General features: G+C 34.6%; 2 protein-coding genes across 4 annotated transcripts in view; one reads left to right on the top strand and one right to left on the bottom strand.

Annotated features, from left to right (window-relative positions):
• LOC148606486 (NACHT and WD repeat domain-containing protein 2-like) overlaps positions 1 to 10,757 on the top strand; it is an 18,262-nt gene extending 7,505 nt beyond the window's left edge. For all 3 annotated transcript variants that reach the window (XM_088543975.1, XM_088543976.1, XM_088543978.1), the window contains 6 exons: positions 702 to 923; positions 2,013 to 2,101; positions 2,293 to 2,406; positions 3,746 to 3,929; positions 5,121 to 5,246; positions 5,627 to 10,757. In XM_088543975.1, coding sequence (XP_088400101.1) covers positions 702 to 923; positions 2,013 to 2,101; positions 2,293 to 2,406; positions 3,746 to 3,929; positions 5,121 to 5,246; positions 5,627 to 10,209 — 5,318 coding nt within the window. In that variant the 3' untranslated portion in view covers positions 10,210 to 10,757. The remainder of the gene's footprint in view (positions 1 to 701; positions 924 to 2,012; positions 2,102 to 2,292; positions 2,407 to 3,745; positions 3,930 to 5,120; positions 5,247 to 5,626) is intronic.
• On the bottom strand, positions 10,754 to 22,555 carry LOC148606485 (structure-specific endonuclease subunit slx1-like). Its single transcript, XM_088543979.1, has 7 exons — positions 22,453 to 22,555; positions 19,183 to 19,372; positions 16,713 to 16,764; positions 15,425 to 15,576; positions 13,834 to 14,059; positions 13,064 to 13,270; positions 10,754 to 11,383 (listed from the first exon to the last, which is right to left on the bottom strand). Exons 2-7 carry the CDS (start codon positions 19,353 to 19,355, stop codon positions 11,312 to 11,314), a joined length of 882 nt encoding a protein of 293 aa, XP_088400105.1. The 5' UTR covers positions 19,356 to 19,372; positions 22,453 to 22,555; the 3' UTR covers positions 10,754 to 11,311.

Raw genomic sequence — 22,555 nt, 5'->3', positions numbered from 1 at the left:
GGGAACTGCAGGAACAGCCGGCTCTAGGACAGTTCTAAAAGTGTCACAGAACAGTTCTACAGTTCTTATCACAGTTCTACTAGCAGAACCGACTCTACGAGAACAATTCTATTACTAGAGCCATCTCTTCTGACAGGTCTAGCAGGGCTGGCTCTATGAAAATAGTTCTACTAGCAGAGCCCGCTATGCTAGAACTGTCAGAAGAGCTGGTTCTAGAACTGTCCGAGAGCTGTTCTCAATTTGTCATAGAATTGTTCTCCTGACATTTCTAGGACAGTTTTGTGAGAGGTTAAAACTGATTTCATCTGTTACGCATTTTACCGAAATGACAGGCAAATCACATGGCTAAAGTGGTGGTTCATTTCATGTCACGTTTCACTCACTGCCTGTTTCTTACAGAGACTGACACATATAAATTGCTGCATGTAATTATGGCCTTGTTGTATACAGCAACGCGTTAAATATTTTATTGATGGTGCGTGATTTACTGTTTTATCAAAGCCTTGTCTAAATGCGTTTTCGTGATCATAGAAGTATGAAAAAAAACAACCATTTTGCAGTTGATTTTAAAAATCTCAAACGCACCCTAGAATACGATATTTCAATATGTTTTGTTTGGTAATATTTACTACCTACAAACGAACACTGATTAGTTTATTAACATAATATCGTAAGTTTTTATTTTATTTCCTTCTTTCTAGGACCTGTCAATCAATTTAAACTCCGGCATTACGACGATGTCGTCGACCAAGATGAGTCCCTACAGACCAGAAAAGAACTCGAAATTCCTCTCCGATATAAGGACCTTATGGACACAGAACGAACGCATACCAAACAGGTCCTCTTTGGTGGTGTTCCATCAGAGGAGATCCCAAGGATACAATCTCGGGAAATAAAACTCTACATCAGTTCCGCTGGAACAGGTACACGTACACGTATATATCATGATCGCTTTAAAGAGTAATCAAAGGAACCAAGGCTCTAGCGGTAATCAAAAGAATGTAATCCAGGTACAAAGACCAGATATGGAAAACAGAAATACACAACAAAGAACATAAAGTAACTAAAATAATACATACAAAGTAACAAAAGCAAATGAGCAACTCGGACTCCACTAAAAACTGGGAACATGAACCAAGTGCACCGGTAGGGTAAGCGTCCTCTGCTTTCTAGAAACACCCGCCGAGTTGCTCATAAAAAGTCAAGTCCGGGGTAGTCGAAAGAGGAAAGGAAACTATGATACGTAGAACAAATCAATTTTCATGGCACAGATGGATACACCGTAACGATCCACGAGTTCATGGTGACGACCATAAAACTTCTGTAGTGGTGACTTCAATCTTGTAGCAACATAACCCTGTTCCAGAAGCCTACTTGTTAGAAGTCTAGCGCGATACAAAAACTCTGCGTAGTTTCGGCAAGCTCTGGCATAACGTATGAGTTGTGATATGAACATTCCATACGCAGGTGCTGAAGGGATGTTGCCACAGATGAAAGGAAAGTTGACAATTCTGAATGAAAAGTCATCACGTTTGTCGTAAAGTTTGGTCAATAGTTTCCCCTATCCATCGATTTCTAAGTGTAGGCTGACTTCACAGTCAGAAAAGTTTTTTTCAACTGATCAGACTACATGAATGTATTTGAAATTAAATGCTTCTCAATAAACAACAGGACGCTGGTCCAAGTACCGGCGTGCCGGACAACATACGTCCACTGCAACTGGAAACCTTTATAAAATGAAGTCTTGATTTATCACGAATTGTAACCCCCAAATTTTTGTTTACCTCACTTTGAACGGCATTTACGTTTACTCCACACCTGAAATTCTGGATCCGCTATTCAGAATAAACGTCATTACTGCTTGCTCTCTGCAATGTGGTGATTTTAAACAGATTGTAAGGAAAACAGTATATATTTCTTTAACCAGTCACCTGAAATACTGAGCAAACCTTTAATTTGTCTTCACGTGCATGGTTATAACATACATATTTTTGTTTCATTTTGCAATGTAGATTCAGAAGTTGAGAGAGATGCATTCGTAGAGCATGTATACCCAGCATTGCGTGACTATTGCAGGGACACACATGGTCTGGACTTCCACGTGAGTTATATGACTTTTTGTACATTACACTATAAAATGTAATCTAGTATAACGATCATTCTAAGCAGTTTTACATCTACTATATCTCTCGCCTTCAGTAGGAATTTCGCAGTCTTTAGATTGTTTAAAACTCTTCATGTACATTAACATATACCGGTACCTTTATGCATATTTTTGCATGTTATTTTCAGGCAGTTGATATGAAATGGGGCATGGATTACTCAGAGACAACATGGCCGTCTACAGAGACATGTCTAAGAGAGCTTAAACACTGCCAATCCAACTCCATGGGGCCATGTTTTGTGGTATGTATACATGTATATTAAACCACAGCAAAGACTGAAATCTGTATTTTAGAAAGTGGTGGTTGTTTCAATTGGCTTCACAGACGAGATAAAATCACATTAAATTCATATGAATGTATGCAATGTAAACCCATGCACGGGATTCTATTAACATCCCAGTCACATGTAACTGTTATTTATTCACTTCAAATGAAAATCATGTGAAATTTACGTGATGATTATCAATAAAAAATATGTTCCCATTTCTGATAAATATATTTTTTTTTCCTTTGGCAAGCACTATGCAATTATGAAACGTTGCATGTGGCAACTTAAAATAACAATAATGCCAAAAATGCCAGTAAATTACACTGGGAATAGACAAAAGCTGGTAAATTAATACTTTGCCTTCAAAGGAAAATTAATCAAATATTATACAAAAATGTGTACACGAAAGTTTATTAAAATACATGTATTTAAAAGGGCTTTGATCGTGTTCCATCAGTACAGAAAATCATTCCATTTAACACTTTAATCTGTTTAAACTTTTAACCTGCTTAAAATTATTGGGTAATAAATATCAATAATAAAATACTTTAAATTACTAAAGTCTATTTCGTTGACGTAACCAATTCAAATAAAATGGTTAAGTTTGTTTATAAAAGATTAAGGACCGACCCGTGTCAGTTCGGTGCATCTTTTAATGAACAATTCCTGTATTCCTTTGATCGTATCTATGTGCACTTTACATTTAAATAGATATACGCAACTGCATATTTAATGCGTGTGTTTTTTTTTTTGTTTGTTAATACAGTGTATGCTTTATTTATTACTATCAAATAACTGCAAATGATTCATTTAGAGTTGTAGTAATTTTTAAATGTCGACTATACAGTAATATCAAAATTGGTTTTTTTTCAGTATCTACATCTAGTAAAGATGAAATTCAGAATTGACGGGTTCATTCAAAATTTTAGGATACCTTATTTTAGTGTTTGATGTAAGGTACAACTGTAGCCTGATACATTTTGATTATGGAATGGACTTTGTTTTGAAGCCTTCAAGTAGTAGATATTTAAGAAGAAAATAAAAACAAAAAATGCATAGGCAAATCAGAGTTATCCCCCTTTACAGAAAAGATGGTGCATTTTTTCTCTCTGCTAGAATAAGACTGTGTGAAATCTTTGAATTATTATACTCTGAAACATCGAAATATAAACTACGCCCTATAAATCACCCCTACTATATAACTGAAATATACAATACAAGAAAGTAATAGAAGCTGCACGCAAAGGTCTGGATTTAAAGTAAGAAAACACACTCACAAATAAACGCACTAACAAACAATTGTCACTTACAGTCAATACTGGGTCAGAAATACAAGAGATTGACTCCTCCTGAAACAATAGAAGAGGACGAGTTTGAGTTGCTGAAGGAGACGCTTATTGTAGATGAGAATATTGCCCTTCTTGATGTGTTTTATGAGAAAGACACTAACACAAACCCAGCAGTCTATCGCCTACAAAAGCCAGCTAATGATAAAGGTAAGTTGACGACAGATATTAATAGATTCCTTTTTAAAGGGAGATGACACATGTTTTAGTTCTTGTTGACACGCATCTTAATATAGCAAAGAACATTTGTAATAGTTAAGTAACTCACCTCTCCCCACAAGGCTATGCTCTAGGCGTAGTAACAGTTGAAATTTACTAATTGGCTTGATAGTCAATCCTTTCTTTAACGTGTTCCTAGAGACAATCAGCTGATTGTAATACTTCGACAAATATCTTGTTTAAAAACTGAATAAGGGACCGATCATTATTTATCTCCAGAGGTAGGCCGGCAAATTGAAAAATGATCCCGGAAAAAAATAACTGCCCCCCACCGTTTCCAAACACAGAAAAATTCTCACCCCCACCCCCTCTTTCTCAAGTACCAAAAAAAAAAGAAGTCAACCCCCTGCATTTTTTTAAATGAAATTTCAATGTACATTTGTATATATTGATATATTCAAAACATAACAGGAAACATATAGTTCAATCACAAGTTATTTAAGGAATGTTTCCAATATTTGAACAGGTTTTACAATTTAACCTGGTTCGGGGCATTTTAGGCTTAATAGGCAGCGAAGCGATCTATGTTTTAGCTTAAATTTAATAACTTCAGCGGTCACAACAAGACCTTTATCATGAGGATAACCTTATCCAGTAGTGAGCTCTGAAAGGTCCCTAGTAAAAATACCACTATAACCTTGATACCCTTGATTACTCTTACACAGGACATTATGTATAAAATTCTAGATATTGCACAAATACATGTGTAAATTATTTTTCTTTAAAAGAATCATGACCCCCCCACCTCATCAATTAGTCCAAAAATACAATAACCCCCCTTCAAGTACTGCTATTTTTTTCGTCTGAATATAGTTGAAATATTGCTGCTCGGACATTAAACCCCAACAATCAATCAATCATTTTCTTTGAACCCCTTACTTTTTTGCCGGCCCACCTCTGGAGATAAATAATGACCGGTCCCTAAGAAATTGAGCGATATTTTGTCGGCTTCTGTTAATTATGAAAGTAATAAAATGTTATTTTTTCTCCCACCTAAACACGCACACACACAGTGCAATCAATGAAAGTTTTTTCTGCACAATATTGGGTTGCCCAGGTTTCCATACGTATTTTTACGATACAATCCTCTTCGTTTCATATTGCCTTTTTGATACATTATAGACCCTTCTACGAAAATGTGGACTGACAATGTGAAAACTGTACAAGAAATTCTAGAAGAAGCAGCTAGATATTGTATGGACACCAATAGAATATCACGTGACTCCTACGTCAAGTACACATCAAGCGGTAGGTATTTGGACCATCTCCAATAATTGACGTCACTTAAATATACCGAGATTATTATATATAGAGTGTTATCCAGTTGAATGCAGAAGTCTCGTTTTGATTGCCAAACAAAAATATTTTCAAAAAAATCGTATATGAATACAAAAAAAAATGCACACATAATTATAAGTGCTACTAGTAGTTCGGTGCATTAAATAGCATATCATTGTCATCATAATCTGTATGCTGCAGTAAGTTCATCGTACGTACTTAGCTACAAAAAAACTCGTCTTGACACGAACTTAAAAACACACTCATACATAACTGACTTACTAACAGCTGGTTCCTAAAGACACATAATAACTTGAAAGTAACTTTACAGGGCCAGCTTTCTTTTTCAGAAGTGCATATGGAAATTCAGCAAGGAGTTCTCCATCTTCCAGAGAAGGAGAGAATAGAAAACTGCATAATAGTTAGTAGACTCATTACAAATATGGAGGAGCTTCTGACGTCATCAAAGAAGCAAAAGTTTCTGGATATACTACCGTGCAGTAACGAACAGGATCTTTCTGCGGAGATAGCTGCTAATATGTTGCGGAAAGAAATCATTGGAATCATGGATTCCAATAACTGCAACACAAACTTTATCAGTTTCAGCAATAACGGTACTCTTTACAAAGATTCGGATGAATATATTCAAAGAGTGTCACAATTTCTGTATAATCACATCACCAAATTGATTGATTCAAGTGTCCAAAATCAGAACAGCCTGCACAACGACAAACTGTATCGTGAGGTAGCTAAACACTGGAATATAACAATCGAAGCATCGAAGACCTTCACAGGAAGAGAAAATATACTCAGTCGAGTAAAAGAATATCTATTGTCCGAAACTGACCAACCGTTGGTCATAGCCGGAGAAACCGGATCTGGAAAGACGGCAATCATGTCTAAAATTGCTGCTGATGTGAATATAGCAATAAAAAACGAAGACTTGGCGATGCGAACTGCCCTCGTCTTCCGCTTTGTTGCAAAAACGCAACATTCAGTGACAGCACAGGAACTGCTTTATTCTATCTGCCACCAGATGGCGTTCATTATGGGCAGGTATAGAAAAGATGTTCCAAAAGATTTCAAATCTCTAAAACTATTTTTCATTGACATGGTTCAGAGAGGCGAGTTTGGGGGAATGCTCATAATTTTGATTGATTCTGTGGATTTGCTATCGCAGTTTGAATACGGACATAAGCTAGAATGGTTGCCATCTAGAATTGCTGTTAATGTAAAAATCATTGTTTCGGTCAATACTGACAATGCGGACAGTTGGACAAGGATGCAACATAAATGTGCGGAGAACATCATTGAGATACCATCGTTCTCTAACACGGACTGTGAAAATGTAATGAAAGTGATGACGAATAAATCCCGACGAAGCGTATCCTATGATCAATGGAAACTTGTTCAAAATGCATTCCAAAACTGCACACTACCATTATTCATAAAACTAGTTTTTGAAGAGGTTAGCCAATGGCATTCTTACGATGATTCGGAAACCCAGTTTCTAGGGAATAACATTCGTGAAATCGTCACAAACATATTTGATAGAACGGAGAGAAAATTTGGCAAACAAGTTGTGTCAAAAGTTCTTGGATACATCAGTGCATCAAGAGACGGGCTGTCGGAATCTGAGCTTGTAGATGTACTTTCAATTGATGAAGATTTACTGAACATTGTTTATCAAAGTTGGCATCCAAAAGTGAGACGATTTCCCTCTTATCTGCTGGCAGGAATTCGTCAAGCACTGGACTCATACATTGAAGAAAAGGAATGCGATAATGCAAGAGTGTTATGTTGGAAATATTCGTGTTTTCAAAACATCGCGCACGAACTCTATGTTCAGAATGACGAAACAGCAATACATTCGACTATTGCTGACTATTTTCTTGGTAAATGGGGCGGAACAACTAAAAAACCTTGTTCGTACCCACCAAAACTCATGGCAAGAAGAAAGATGTTAGAATCGGAAGGTGAATTTTGTCGTCTACTACCGCTGCAACCTAATTTTTATGGTGAAAGCGAAATGCGCGGCCTCTACAATAAAAGAAAAATGACCGAACTCCCGTTCGGTCTATTATCAAGCAACAGGCTGAATGACCTACGAGCTGAGACATTCTGTAACTTCTACTACATCTACCACAGGTTAAAAGCGTCGTCATTGCAACATTTACTGGCGGACTTGGAAATATTCAATGACCGGGAAACAACACTAGTTGCTGATGCGTTGCGCATGTCTGGAGCCGCGCTGCAAGCAGACATCGATTCATTAGGAATGGAACTGACAGGTAGACTGTTGCCTCATTTACGAAAGTTCAAATACGTTCGTGAATTGATTTATCAATGCGATCTAACAGCACAAACACACTGCCCACTTGTACCTAACTGTCAGATATACAGCGCACCAGGCGGTCCATTGCAATATGAGTGTGATGTAGGCGGCAATGTGTTCTGTCCTATTGATATCGATGTCTTCAACAGCCCGGATGGAATACTATTGACGGCAAAGCCCCATTTTAGTTCAAGAGTTCGTGTTTGGGAATTGTCACGTGGTGATTCTAGACCGGACATGATGATGCCCTTAGGAGAAATTCATCCAACCCGGGATGGTAAGTTCTTGAATGTGTTCCAAAATAATCAGATGATTAAAATGTATCGCTCAGACTGTGGAGAACTACACGGTGAAGTCATTTATGGTCAAGGGAGAGTATCTGACATTGAAGTGTCAAACAAGTTTATAACATTCTGTGTTGAAAAGGGTATAGGTCCCTATATAATAGACGTTGAGAGAAAAAGCGTAGTGCACCGCTTTAGCTATCACGCACACGCCGTAGCAGTTAGTCCCGATGAAAGTTTCCTGGCGTTTAACTCTGAGAAAAATATACTGCTATACAATATGCCTTTGATGGAACGAAAATGTGTAGCAGAAGTAACAGACATTCCACAAGATATTATTTTCATCGACAACAAACCAAAGTGCATCGTGTTCACAAAGTCGAAGATTGTAGAGTCATTGGAGTTCGATGTCATGAGCCGGAAGTTTACGTGCAAATTTATATTTAGTGACCTTGAACTAAAAGAGTGCGTTCTTTCAAACACGCATAAGTACATTCTATGTAGAGCGTCGAAATGTCTTCACCTCATATACACCGATGACAACAAATTGCTTCGCAAGTTCAACCAATTGCCGGAAGACACTATCGTTGAACAATCATCGAATTTCACTGGAGCAGGTTTCACCCCCGACGACAAGTACATAGTCGCTACAAGGTATACATTCTTAGCGGTTTGGGACACAATGACAGGTGATCCTTTAAGAGTACTACACTCGTCTGTATCGCCAATACTCCGTGTTTACACGTCCAGTGCTGTCAACAAAGTTGTCACGCTTCTTGCCGACAACTCATTTCAGGTTTGGAATCTTGACAATATCGATTCGGACATACTTCATTCGAACAACATCTTCCCAGGTAACGTATTTGGAGTTGAAATGTCAACAGTTAGCGGGAAGATTGTTGCTTTTGAAGGACGGGTACCCGAGGCCAAAGTATTGAGCTTGCGCAATGGAAAAGTAACAGATATCCTACAACATAGTCATAACACTGATGACAAAGTTCGAAACGTTGTTCTGTCACCTAACGGACGTTTTGCGGTGACACGTGGTCAGCGAGCGGAGGACATGACAGAGGGATCGACGGTTTGGCGCGTTCTCCGGGAAGACGTCGTTTGGGATTTAGAAGCAAGTCGACGTACACATTACTCAGGAAACAATCGTTATGTTAGCTTCACGAAAGACAGCGAACATGCCGTATTTATATCGCTGGTGAATTATTCACGATATGATTGGAGTGATAATACATATTCTCTTTCTGTCGTCCAAGCAGAAACAGGAATAGCAAGAACAGTACCCTTTCCACCGTGTACGGAGTTTGTATCCCCGCCTTGCATAGTACTTAGTGGATCCGCTAACTATTTTACAGCAATTGTTCAACTCTGTAAAAAGACCCTAGACCCAAATACTAAAAAGGAACGTTCACGGCACTACGAAGTCCAATTGATGATGCAGGATATTTCAGAATCCGGGGACGAAGTAACACTTCTTAAGATACAGAATATCGTTGAGGACATCGAAGAAGATTGCCAATTTCTCGATGTAAAGACGAACTCCAAGAATAATTTAGTGCTCTTGTATGCTAAAGGAGTGGATCAATATGTATTTGATATGGAGAAAGGTCTTATTCGACCATCTTACGTGCATAAGGGTCTTATTCTATATGACTTCAAGAACAGTACAATTTTGAAACACATTCCTGAATTCCTACTGCCATCATCTGACATAAACAGTTTGGTCATTTCTCGAAATCAGCTAGTGATCATGGATCAGAATAGAAATGTGTTCAGTGTCGTTAATCCCCGTTCATCCACACCAATCGACAAACAGTTCGGCATCGGTACGCCGCGATTCGTCTTAGATGGTCGCTTTATAGTAGGACTAACCCCAAACTTCAGAGAAGTAATCGTTGTCCGCGCATGTGATGGGGTCGTAAAAGGTCACATGTTCGTTCATGGCTGCGCAACATGCGTTTCCGTAGGAGCAGACGACAGGACGGTAGTCGTAGGATGTGAGGACGGACGAGTTCTTATTTTGACAGTAATTTTGGAACTCTGTGATCCGGTTCGGGAAGTTATAGAACTATTTCCGAGCCGACAGCTTAAACCAGAAAAGGAACCAGACTCTGCAAGATTAATTAAAAAAGACATTAGACATATGATGTGTAGGACTCCAGATCACGCCCGTTTATCAGCTAGACTACAAACAAGCGCTTTAGAAGACAATCGACGGCCACCAAGTCACAAAGTTATATCAGCTGCCGTAACTATGACACAGCAAATGAAGAGGTCTCGGTCTGAAGTGTGCTCCATACAATAGGTTCATCTTAGGCTTTGCTAAATATTAGAAAATAACACTATATTTTCTTAATGTTTTAAGACTTTCAGATGTAAGAGACGTTCTTCAATAACTTCAATGATCTAATTTTTAAATATATTAAATTATATTAAGTTTACATGTTATTGCAAAAAAAAAATACTCATCATTGTCCTATTTTCAAAATTTTATCTTTTAACTAAAAACTGCCTTTACGTTTTCAAAATTAACAAAACAAGTAATACATTTAAATTATATGCATTTTATCCTAAAATGGCCAAATTCTGCGTTTATCGAAGATAAAATACAACGGAAAACTAAACTGCCAGTGATGCCCGCTAATTGCCACCCTTCCATTCCATTTACATAATGGTTTTAAATTCATACACAAATTTACTTGCATAGAAAAATCAGTGGTAGTGATATCTTGTTTTGTAAAAGATGGCTCAGTATATTAATATTATGTACTTATTTCATAAAATGTATGTTTTACCTTTATATATACTCAGTAAATTGTATTTATTGTGTCAGGATATAAACATTCAAAACCATTTTAAATGTTTTATTCACATTATATAATCAACTATTAACGAGTTTCCAGTCTGTTCTCTCTAATCTGAGAACACTATGAATTGTTCAATATCAACGAAGTTCCATTTTGTTCTCTCTGATCTGAGAACACTTTGAATTGTTCAACATCAACATGTTTCCATTCTGTTCTCTCTAATCTAAGAACACTTTGAAGTGTTCAACATCAACAAGTTTCTATTCTGTATTTTCTAATCTGAGAACACTAAATTGTTCAACATCAACGAGTTTCCATTCTGATCTCTTTAATATGAGAACACTTTGCATTGTTCAACAATACTATAAATACTAACACAAAAAAATGTTCTCAACTTTCTGATAGTTAATCTCATTAAAAGTCTAAGAACTAAGAACACTTTGAATTGTTCTACTCTAGCACAGATACAGACATATTGTTTTGAGTTTACACAAGCTAAATCGGCCACTTCACCACTTAGCTGTTTTATGTGGCCTCACTATACTCAGCTCACAAATGTCAACCACTAGAAATAATCTGCCAACATCATACATAAAAAGGTCATGTAATTTGTGTCTGAAGTTCATTGGCCCAATGATCTTCATCATCAGTATTCTCATCAGAACTACCACACTGAAACAGAAAATACAAAGTTAGTCACATGTGTGAAAATTGATGACTCCTAAAAAAACTAGACCTTGTCCCTAACAGGGCTAATACCTCCAGCAGCCTGTTGAACCCTTATATTTGGGGACCAATATGCACACACAATTCATATTGGACCCAATATTTATGGGGGATAGACTACAAGGACTCGACTCAAAACAAGTCAGTACTATTTGTTTTGTCGACAACACAATGAGAGAATATGAAGGGAAGTTTCCATAAATCATAAATTCTTAACAATATGCACATTTCCATATGATAATCTAACATTCCATTGAGTTTCATAACAATCCTGCAAGTCATTGAGGAGGGGCTGCAGACAACCATGCATTGGACAAAGATTTGTAAAAAACCACCTAAGTCCAACAGCCATCCTTTTTTGAACTTTTGCCATAACATAAATTCCTGACAATATGCACATCCAAATACGGTAATTTAACATTTGTCAAGTTTCATAACAATCATTCAAGTCATTAAGGGAGAGTTGCAGAAGTGAGACCAAGTTTTGCAGAAAAAATTATTAAGTCCATCAGCCGTCATTTCTACGATATTTGCCCAAATAAAAATTCCTAATAGTATCATCGTATCCATGTGGTTAGATTTCATCCAACAAAGTTTCATAACAATATGCAAGCAGCTTAGAAAATAGTTCGGACAGACAGACAGACAGCGTGGAATTATGTTTGCGGGGGTATAAATATACAACCAACTCTATGAATATTAAGCTGAAAAATTTCCATAATTCAAGAAACAAGTGTTATTTACTTGATAAACATACAAAGCATATAGATGTTTGTATTTAGTAGTACATGTAGATAGAAATGTTCTCATGAAACCACAACAACCCCTAATAATTTGTTTAAGAGTAAAGAGATATATGTACCTTACAATGGCCTCGATGGTCTAGTAGACCAAGCCCAGGAGAAGCTAAGTGTAGAATGAAATACTAACATGGGAAGTAGCTGCTACCCCAAATTAGCATATACATGTAACATATTAAAAATAGGATGAAAACAGAAATTAGAATTAACAGAATGGTATGGAGGCAAAACGTGTATCCTGAGCATGTTGACATGATTTTTTGCTTGCTGGTGCTTCTGCCCCTGGCATATTAAAATTGGTCTCTGTCACAAGAATGGACTGGCAAAATTTCATGTTTTTAAGATTATGAAATAACTGCAAGTGAATGTTAAACTACAATCAATCAATCAAGTGTTAATTTTCACAAATATCTGACATTGAACTGAAAATAAACCAGTTGCATTTAAATTTTTGTCAGATACTTCCAAAGGGAAATAATCGAGCTTAGACTAAAGCAATTATTTTAGTTCAATATCCTAAAAGCCACTGTCATGGTCATAGTAAAATTCAAGATCTAAATGTTAATTACTTTACTGCTTTTGTTCTAGATTCAACATACTGTTTTCACAAAATATTATCGTTTGCAAGCTATTCAAGATGTTATCAAGGGCTTTAATTTTTTTGTATACTTCATTGGCAGCAATCTGATCAGTTTATATAAATGAAACTGACAATTTGGTTTTATAAAATAAGAGAGAATATTTTTTTGATACATGTTTCATAAGCTTTAACAGGATTCAAATAAACATTTTTTTTTTATTTGACAGATGTTTCTTCTATATTTACCTCTTCCAGGTTTTGGTAACATCCTTTTTTCAGCCTGACAAGGTCACCCCAAAGTACTGCCCCTTTACACTTGGGACAGGTTCCATCTACTGGTACAATTTCCTTTCCTTTAGCTCCTTTCTCTGTCAGAAACTTGTTTGACAAACATAGAGTGTGTGAGGTCATCTGACATTTTGGATGCACACAATTCAGTGTATGTTCATCTGCCTAATATATAAAAAGCAAACAAAAAGTTACGTTATAAGTTATAAAATTAGCCAAAAAATAATGAACAAAACAGTTTTATACAAGTAATCATAAAAATTAAATACAAAATATACCTGTATTACAATGAAACCCATTTAAGCAAATTCTGAAAAAAATGGAAACCTGTCTAAACCAACCATTTCCAGAAGTCCCTTCAATCCATATAAATTGTTAACAAATGTGGTTCCACTTAGACAAGTCTAATGTTTTTGACAGCAAAAATGGTCTATATATAGATATATTCATTCATAGTTTAATTGTTGATAAACATTTAAAGTCTAGATAACTTTAAATTACTTGACATAATTTACATGTAAATATTCAACTAGAGTTCCTTGCAGTTTTTTAAAAGTGCAGGGTAACCTAGGTATAAAATGGCACTCAAACATGTTAGAGGCAAATTAATGCAAACATTTATATTTATTTAGCGAAAATTGACAGAAAAATGCAGGGACAGCACTTGTAAGACCCTTAAAAAAGACAGGATATCCAAGCTTCCTAAAAGCAGTCTATAGGCAACAAACCTGAATTCTCTTGTTACACACACTACATCTTGGATGCCTGTTGCTTGTTTGAGAGATATTCACTAAATCATCATCATCAGTGTCTTTCTCAGAGTTATTCCCCTTCTTACTTCTTCCTGTGTCAGTTCCAACCTTTTTGACCTTCACTAAACCATAGGCTATAGGCATGTGTACTGGTGGTTTACAATCTGGTGAGAAATCTTGGATATATTCCTGCTTCAGCCACCTATAAAAAACAATTTTTAAAGCTTAAGCAGCAGGGACATGTAACAGGTCATTACCTTGTATATATGTAGTACATATAACTTCGTATAAAAAAGCTGTTATAGATTGCACAAAAAGTCATATGCGTAAATTAGCTGTAAATAATGTTGTTTGTTTGCAAATGATCATCATTTTTCATCAAAAGTAAAATATCAAGTTATGACACAAAACTCTTGTTTTTGAGGAAAAATAGTATTTTTATAAAAATAATGCTTCATAAAGGGGTCTATTTTATGAACTCAAAATAAAAGTGAAAGTAGAAGTCTACTTATAGTTCGACTTGTTCTGGTGTACCAAAGTTTGCGTCTTTTTTTCTAAAATGGACCTAAAAATTATTTTTGACATTTCCAAAAAAACATGGTTAAAATAAAATTTAGATTGAAACTCCTTGTCTATTATTTAAAAAGAAATGAAAATTTAAGGTTTACTATAGAAGCCTATGGGGCAAAGAATAGAAGACAAACCTTTTTATTGGAATATTTGACATTTTTATGTGTAAAATGAACAAAAAATGATAAATAATGTCCTAGCACCCCCTTTTGTTTGAGGAACCCCAGTTGGCATTCTCAAAATGTCTGGATGTGTTCCTGTTAACTGACTACCGCTCATATTCTGAGGTGGGCACAATTAAGGAAATTGTGTGTTCATTTTATTTTTTCGCCTGTGTCTATATTTCACATTGAATCTTTGCTAACTATATTGTCCTGAGTGACAGAGTTTTGTTTGTTTTTTTTTAAACTATTTTTTTTATGCTGTCTCATGGCTAAGAATTATGGGATTTATGTGCTACAATCTGAAACTATCGAGGAGGAATCCAAGTTAAGTCTTGTGACAACAGAACTTAACACAAAACAAATCTATTTCTAATGCAACATTTTTTGTAAGATTGAATTTTATATGACCAAATATAAACATGAACTCAAGGACTGAAATTCTCAATTTTAATGCTTGCACAACACAATTTTGAAAGTTTTTGTCATGCTTTTTTGACAGATATTCTGTAAAAGTACTATTGTTTGTGGGGTACCAATTTTAGTGGTTTTCATGGGTAGGCTAAACCATGATATTTGGTTACCAACAAAAAGGAGATTTTCATTGATGTGTATACTGAAAACCTCAAGATCATGAATTAAAGAATCCACGAACTTGTGTTTCATCCCTAATCCATGAAAATTGGTATCTATGAAAGTACTTCCACAGTACTCAACAGCTGCAAAAGAATGGAATTAACTTATTGCTGAATTGTACTTGAACATTTGTTGTCATTAGGTTTGATCTCCAAATCTGCAAATACCATATTCTATAATATCCATTATCTCCTAAATACCTTATTGTCAAAGCTAATCTTTTCCATGGGCCTGTCCTCAGCATTTCTGATACTATTCTAAATCTGTACTGGAATGGTGTTTCCTTTTTTTTCTTCCCAGGTAGATGACGAAGTCTTCTTGATTTGTCTGGATGTTGCCAAGCCCACTCAAACTATAAATAAATCAACACAAATTCAAACTTGCTTTGTACCAAAGTGAATTGACATGTTGTAAGTAACAAAAAAATTACATGAATTGACATGTGGTAATTAACAAAAAAGACCATGCAAAGCCAGCATTTTTGTATAACAAAAGTACTTAAGTGTATGTGTTTGTAAGAATCAGGCGAAATGGGAAAAATCGGAAACATGCATGTCAAAACCCCACCAATCAGACAATATAATTTCATAAAAAAGATTATTTCTCTCTTTGAAAAGACCACCTTTTGACCTCTGCATCACTGAATTTGTACAGAACATTTCTAATGTGTTAGGAATGAAAAAGAGGTTTTGACAGAGTTATCTGCCCTTTAAATGTTCATTTTTAGTGCATTTCAATGAAATGACTTGATTTACCAAATTGATATTGACATACTTGTCTTTTTCCTTGAATGTGATAGTCAAAGTGCACTTTCAAAATGGTGGCTTTTTCCATACCATGTTTCACCCACTGCCTTATTCTTACAAAGACTGACACTTAAACATTGAGAGAACTGATATAAATTCTATTATTATTATTATCTATTTTAACCTTCATTTACACTGTACGTTTTTAATCTTAACCTGACTTATATCTTTCATACAGGAACCATTTGGAACTCCGCTAATCACCACTGAATTGTAAACTTAAAAAAAGTACCAGTCTTAAAACCGAATGCTGATAAGACCAGATAATACAAGTTTGGTCAGTGTCTATAACCAAACTGCTGTCTTGTTAGGCCACATGTCAAATAAAGTCCATTTTCACTTACCCAACTCTAACTCCTGGCTTTGGGGAGGTAGGTAGGGAAAATGTTTTTTTTTTTTTTTCACAAAGTTCATATATGATTCTGTAAAAATTGTGATCAAAAATAAAGAAGTGAAAAATGTTGCTTTGAAATTTAAAAAAAAATCTTGTCAGAGAATGGCAATAAAATTATTTAGGTAGGGCTAATTTTTGTGGGTATGTAGGGTAAATGGAAACGAACTTAATTCTAATTTTGGCCTTAGAATAAAGCTTTAATAGATATATACATACATGTAATACATACATGTACATGTACATTTATGCAACCAAAATCTAGATGTACTAAGAATCATATTATCTTACCCGTAGTGCAGATATTTCATTTGGAAAGCCATGTATTATCAGTACCATTTCCCTGAAATTAATGCATGTACACATATATCAATGAAGTTTAACATGTGTCAATAAAACCACCAATCATATACTTTTGTTTTATTCATATTTCTTCTTATTCATAAATCAAACTTTTTCACAAAAAATATAATACAACTACATTACAAAATACGTCACAATTTTTGTATTGTCTCTATAAACACCTTATCTGCACTGCTGGAAATTAAACAATGAACATTAAAAAAACTAATTATCGACACTTACATAACTATCCTCAGATCAGTTTCAGTCATAAATTTGTCATTAGTTTACATGTTATTCTGAGTAAGTAACTGATACGTTTCTCAAAGGTAAAATAATAAAAGGCTGAAAATGGAAGAAGTTATACATGGCGGACGACAATTTAAAATAAATATGGCACTATGTCTTTAACCAAAGTGGCCAACCAGTTGTAAAAGAGCTCATGGAGAACCATTATATATATATAAATGTGTATGTATGCTAGAGACGGTTATTAATACATGTAGGTGATCATATGCAGCCTCAATTCAGCACATGTAACTATATATGGGTAATATATGTATAAAGTCAAGTATCTTTCATCTAATATGAACGTGATTGGGCATATGTAATGTATCTAAAGATGTGTTCTGCAACAGTGTTCTCATAATGTTTTTCAATAGAAGAAAATTTGTTTGCTATAGGTGGAAAAGCAACCACAGTCACTGCCAAAAAATTGTGCAAAATCCTGGATTGTTGGTGTTTCCTTGAGCCAATTTAAGTATTGAAATATATTCATTTTTTAAAACACTTTTTTGTAAGAGTCAATTTTTTTTATAAATCCTTTGATAGTTTACCTTTTTAAATTCTAAATTATGAATGGTGCGTTTAGATACATGTATTCAGGTTATTAGCAGGTTCTATGCTCAGAACTATTTCTATAGCATTTTAATTTATCTCTGTTGTCTCCCTTTGTTCTTTCAAAAAACAAAAACAAGGGATTTAAATGAAAGAAACAAACCGACTCGTCACATGCCGGCATACCTAGTCTTTACATACAAAACCAGAAGAAAGTATACAAACAATAATTTATTAAGGCTGTGGCATAAAATGGTTGTGATTTTTGTCTTTGAAATCAGAATAGCAAGAATAAAATACCTCAATAATTGTTGATTTCTACTGACTTCCGGCTCTTAATGAAAACACTGCTGCAATGTGTTTATTTTTGTTTAAATTGTATATGTCAGTTTGTCATTGCCCTTGTAGATCCTTAATCAGAATATCAAGATTTGGATTTGATTTAATTTATATGCAATAGGGTTTGTAAGTCTCGTTCTAGTTTCCCTTCCGGAATTTTAGATGTAGAACATATCGAAATCCAAAAGACCGGTCTGCATTTTATTGTTTACTTCCGGGAAATTGAAACTATGTATCACAATGCAAAATCTACTATTTTATGCTTTTCTGTACATCTTTATCCAGTAGAACAAGATATTAGTGATTTTTTATCAGTATTTTTTACAGAGATATTTTTAACATTGAACTCAATGCTATGCTAATGACGAATCTCTATGCATTTGAATGGGAGATGAGGACCCATTCTCATGAAATCACGGAGTAACGTGACGAGACTTACATACCCTATTACCAAAACAACTTCTACAGACAAAGGGAGAGAACTATTTTGTGTAGTGAAGTTTTCTAAAATGTACATCTGTACTTATACATGTACATAAATACTTTAAGTTGTGTAGGAAAATTACTTAAATTTGTACAAAGCTTAAAAGAGTAATTAAGGGAACCAAGATTCTAGTGCAAATCAAAAGAAAGTAATCCAGGGACAAAGACCAGACATGGAAAACAGACAAACACAACAAAGAACATAAAGTAACTAAAATAATACATATAAAGTAACAAAAGTAAATGAGCAACTTACTCCACTAAAAATTGGGAGCATGGACCAGGTGCACCGGTAAGGTAAGTGTCCTCTGCTTTTCTAGAAACACCAGCCGAGAAAGTATGGGAATATTAACTAAATCCACTTCACAATGTATTAGATGTACATTTGTAACATTGATGATAAACTGTAGCAAACTAGGTATCTTTTTGGTTTGTTTTTTTTCAAATTACATGCAGGCTATCCTGGTGATATTTCTTTGTACATGTTATTTTGATATTTCATCTTCCTTGTTGTGTGGGTTGGTTTTCCCTCTCTTTAGTCTTTATCCTTGCATTTTATTTTTTTTTATTTCCACTTGAATCTTAGTCTCCCAGATTACCTGTACCCTTTCAAAAGTAAAATAAAAATAAATTTCATGAATATACAAGCACTTTGTAATGCTAGACATTGAAAAAGAACAACTAAGTCTACCAGCATAATGTTCATGTTTGTTTTTTTTTTTCATTTAGATAATTTATCAACACATTAGAGGAAACTTACCAAGGACCACGCCCATGGGTTCTCCATGCTCCACCAGCATGGCGGCCTTTATTATGTTGTTGTATCCTCCTATTAGGGTTTACAGTGAACCCAATGTATGTCCTTCCCTTGAATTTTGGATTTACATTGTAAAGAAGGTAGACACCATAAAAATTTTCCACTTCTTGAACCATTCTAAATGCATGTCAACCTGCAATGGAACCAAGTTATTGAAATTTGAATAAGATGAAGTAGCTAAATATATTTCTAATACCCATGAAAAGGGAAAAAATCTCTTAGTCTGCATGTACATACAAATGTAATCATTTGCAATTTCAATCTACATGTAGTCAAATTTATCTTGTAGTGGTCAAGACTGGCTGTCCTCATGGCAATACCCAAGGGCAAGGCGATTGGGAGAGCAGCATTGATCAAAATTATTGTCATGCAAAAAGACATGATTATAGCGAGCACAGAGTTGGCTCATCAGCAAGATACATTTGTATGTATAAATGTACTTGAAAAAAAATATTCTTGAAATTGTCCCATCATAGCAATCTGTCAAACCAGATAGGTATTGGTAGAATACACAAAAAAATCAGGCAAATTTTGCCGCAAGAAAATGAAAAAAAATCACACAGGATTGATATATGGAAACATATTAACGTTACTTTGAATCATTGGAAATGAACTCATTTTCATTTCATTCTTTTCTCATTACTTTTCTGCTTCATACAATATATCCATATTTCTCAACTATTCCATTTGTTGTTCAAAAAGAAACTACCCATTTTAGAAAAAAATTATAGATCTCATTTATGTACAATTTAAATCAAAGCATAGCATTTTTAAGAACTGAAAGCTATTGTTTTTGGAATTACAATATGCAGAGCTGACAATTGCTTCAGTTCGAAGTGCATAAATTTATGTCACAGGTTACATGTATGTGTAAAATATTCCAGCCATTCATGAAGACAGTATTCTCATTAAATTTTTCAATAAAAGGAATTTTTTGCAATAAGTGGAAAAAGAACCACAGCTGCTAACGAAAAATTGCGCAAAATCCTGGATTCATGGTGTTTCTTCAAACTAATTTCAGTATTGAAATATATCAATTTTATTACATTAAATTCAGTTTTTTGTAAGAGCCCTAACATTTTTTTATATACATGTATCCTTTGATAGTTTACCTTTTCTAAATTATGAATGGGGTGTATTGTTAATTATTTTGGCCATTAGCAGTTTTTGTGCTTGGAACCATTTCTTCAGTATTTTGATTCACATCTGTGGTCTCCCTTCATTCTTTTAAAAAATAAGAGATTTAAATGAAAAAAATAACCTGACTTGGAAATATTATCAAAATACAACTGATCTTTTTAAGTGTGTAAAAATATATATAATACATTATTACTACTGTTTGGTAAATTTCTGACTCATATTTTAATAATACTCATATAATTTTTCAGCATTTATACATGAATTCACACTTGTCATTTTGTTCTGAATGACTCCAGATTTGTTTACCAATAACCTTTTGATGTCAATGAAATCATGTAAATTTAAATTGTGACGTCATTTATCTTTAAGTTGAAGGAGAATTCAGCATGAAAACGAGAAAATATAATATTTTCATCCATGGCTTCCACAAGTATACATACATCTATTTTGATACTTATCTTGAATAGCACATGTCAGAAATGCTCAAAGCACATTTTGATTTGTTATAATACAAACTTACAAAGTCATCACGACTCGTCAGTGCTAATATTAGTAATATATTAATATATTGCTGTTAAGAGACATAAACTGTTCATTCAAAGTACATAAATCTTAGTTTTACTTTACATCCATTTTAATGGGCTTACAATCTTCTTGATTTTTTAGATGCATGCTTTGTGGGTGAAAAAAGTCCAAAAGCATCCTTTAGGACATTGCGGTGCAAATGTAACTACTCGATGTTGATCATTGCATGCAGAAAAGAAAAGAAAATCCCAATATTTAAAATGTGAAATGGATACAGATCAATGTACAGCTGTTTTTTTTTTTTTTGTCGTCCTTTGTGTCACACGGCAACTAACATAGTATTTACATACAGAACCAGAAAAAAAGTATACAAACAATGTCTTACTGAAGAATTAAATGGGTTGTGACTTGTCATCAAAATTGGATTAGTCAGAATTAAATGTGCCAATAGCTGGTTATTTCCACCAGCCTCTGGTTCTTGATGAAAACACTGTGAGAACTATTATATTTATGTCTTCCATATTTTGTATCAGATCCACTAAAATTTGAAGCTGCTCATGAGGTTAAAAATGATAATTCAAGAATGTTCAACATTTATAGACAATGTTCCTATAACAAGCTGTTGTGGAATTTATCACCTATTTATTAATATCATTAAATTATTTATTGATATCAATAAATGAATTATTGATATTAAGAATTAATTATTGATATCAATATATTGTCATTTATAGATATCAATAAATATAGCATATAGATAATTACAGATCTAGAGTGTCAAACTTAACACATTGTACATAGTCCTTAGAGAGGAATTACAAATGCAGAGATAACTCTTGAATTTTCTTATATTGGGTCAATTATTCATTCTAGAAATATTAAATGATTGATTTTAAATCTAACACAATGGGGAAATAATATGAATCTAATGCATTTTATTTTTACACAAACAAAATTGCTATTGACCAATGCCTCCTTACCTTTTAGTAAGACATTTTTGCATATAAAGGTCTAATGTCCCATGAACCCCTCCCTAAATGATCCATGCACAGCAAGGCAGAACTGGGTGGGCACTTACATGTACAGTAGTAACAGTACATGTATACAAACAGGGGCGTAGCTAGGCCTGTTTTAGTTGTACACAAAATTATGGCGAGGGGTCTTGGGTGGGGGGGGGGGGGTCGCTCAAGGCCTCCAGTGAGTCCGGCAAGGCAAAGCTCTGAAGGAAACTCCTGAATTTTAACGATTTTGGAGCCAGTTTTTCAGACAATCAGAGCCTATACTACGTTCATGGTATGCATATAAGATAAATAACCTTTATTTCATCTTTAAAATGAGTGTTTTTATTTTTGTTACTTTTTCCGAGAGTACGCAACTGCGTATTTGCGTATAGGCAGCTACACCCCTGACAAACATCACAACCTAAATATGTAACTTGTAAGGAAAAAATTCTTTGTAAATTAAAAAAAAACATACATTTAGGGGGTGTTGTTACAGCGATAAAATGAAATATGTAAATAAGGATAACTTTACTCAATTTAGGCATACTTTCTAAACGGCGAGCCAGTAAAAACAGAAATCAAACCAGGGAATTCATTGAGTCAAACTAGCACTTTCGTCGCCATCATAAGGTCATGTGACTTTAGTACAG

This window comes from Perna viridis, chromosome 9 (assembly GCF_037379345.1).
Source record: "Perna viridis isolate PV_CMFRI_1.1 ecotype Kerala chromosome 9, ASM3737934v1, whole genome shotgun sequence".
Taxonomy (NCBI): domain Eukaryota; kingdom Metazoa; phylum Mollusca; class Bivalvia; order Mytilida; family Mytilidae; genus Perna; species Perna viridis.
Note: the sequence above shows the minus strand (reverse complement) of the source record. Positions and strands in the feature narration are given on the sequence as shown.

Excerpts from the sequence above, each read along its gene's own strand:
- LOC148606485 (XM_088543979.1), bottom strand. The coding sequence starts at position 19,355 with ATGGTTCAAGAAGTGGAAAATTTTTATGGTGTCTACCTTCTTTACAAT. Across the intron at positions 16,765-19,182 it reads ACCCATGGGCGTGGTCCTTG|GGAAATGGTACTGATAATAC; the intron begins GTAAGTTTCCTC and ends CATTAATTTCAG. Across the intron at positions 13,271-13,833 it reads TGTGTAACAAGAGAATTCAG|GCAGATGAACATACACTGAA; the intron begins GTTTGTTGCCTA and ends TTTATATATTAG.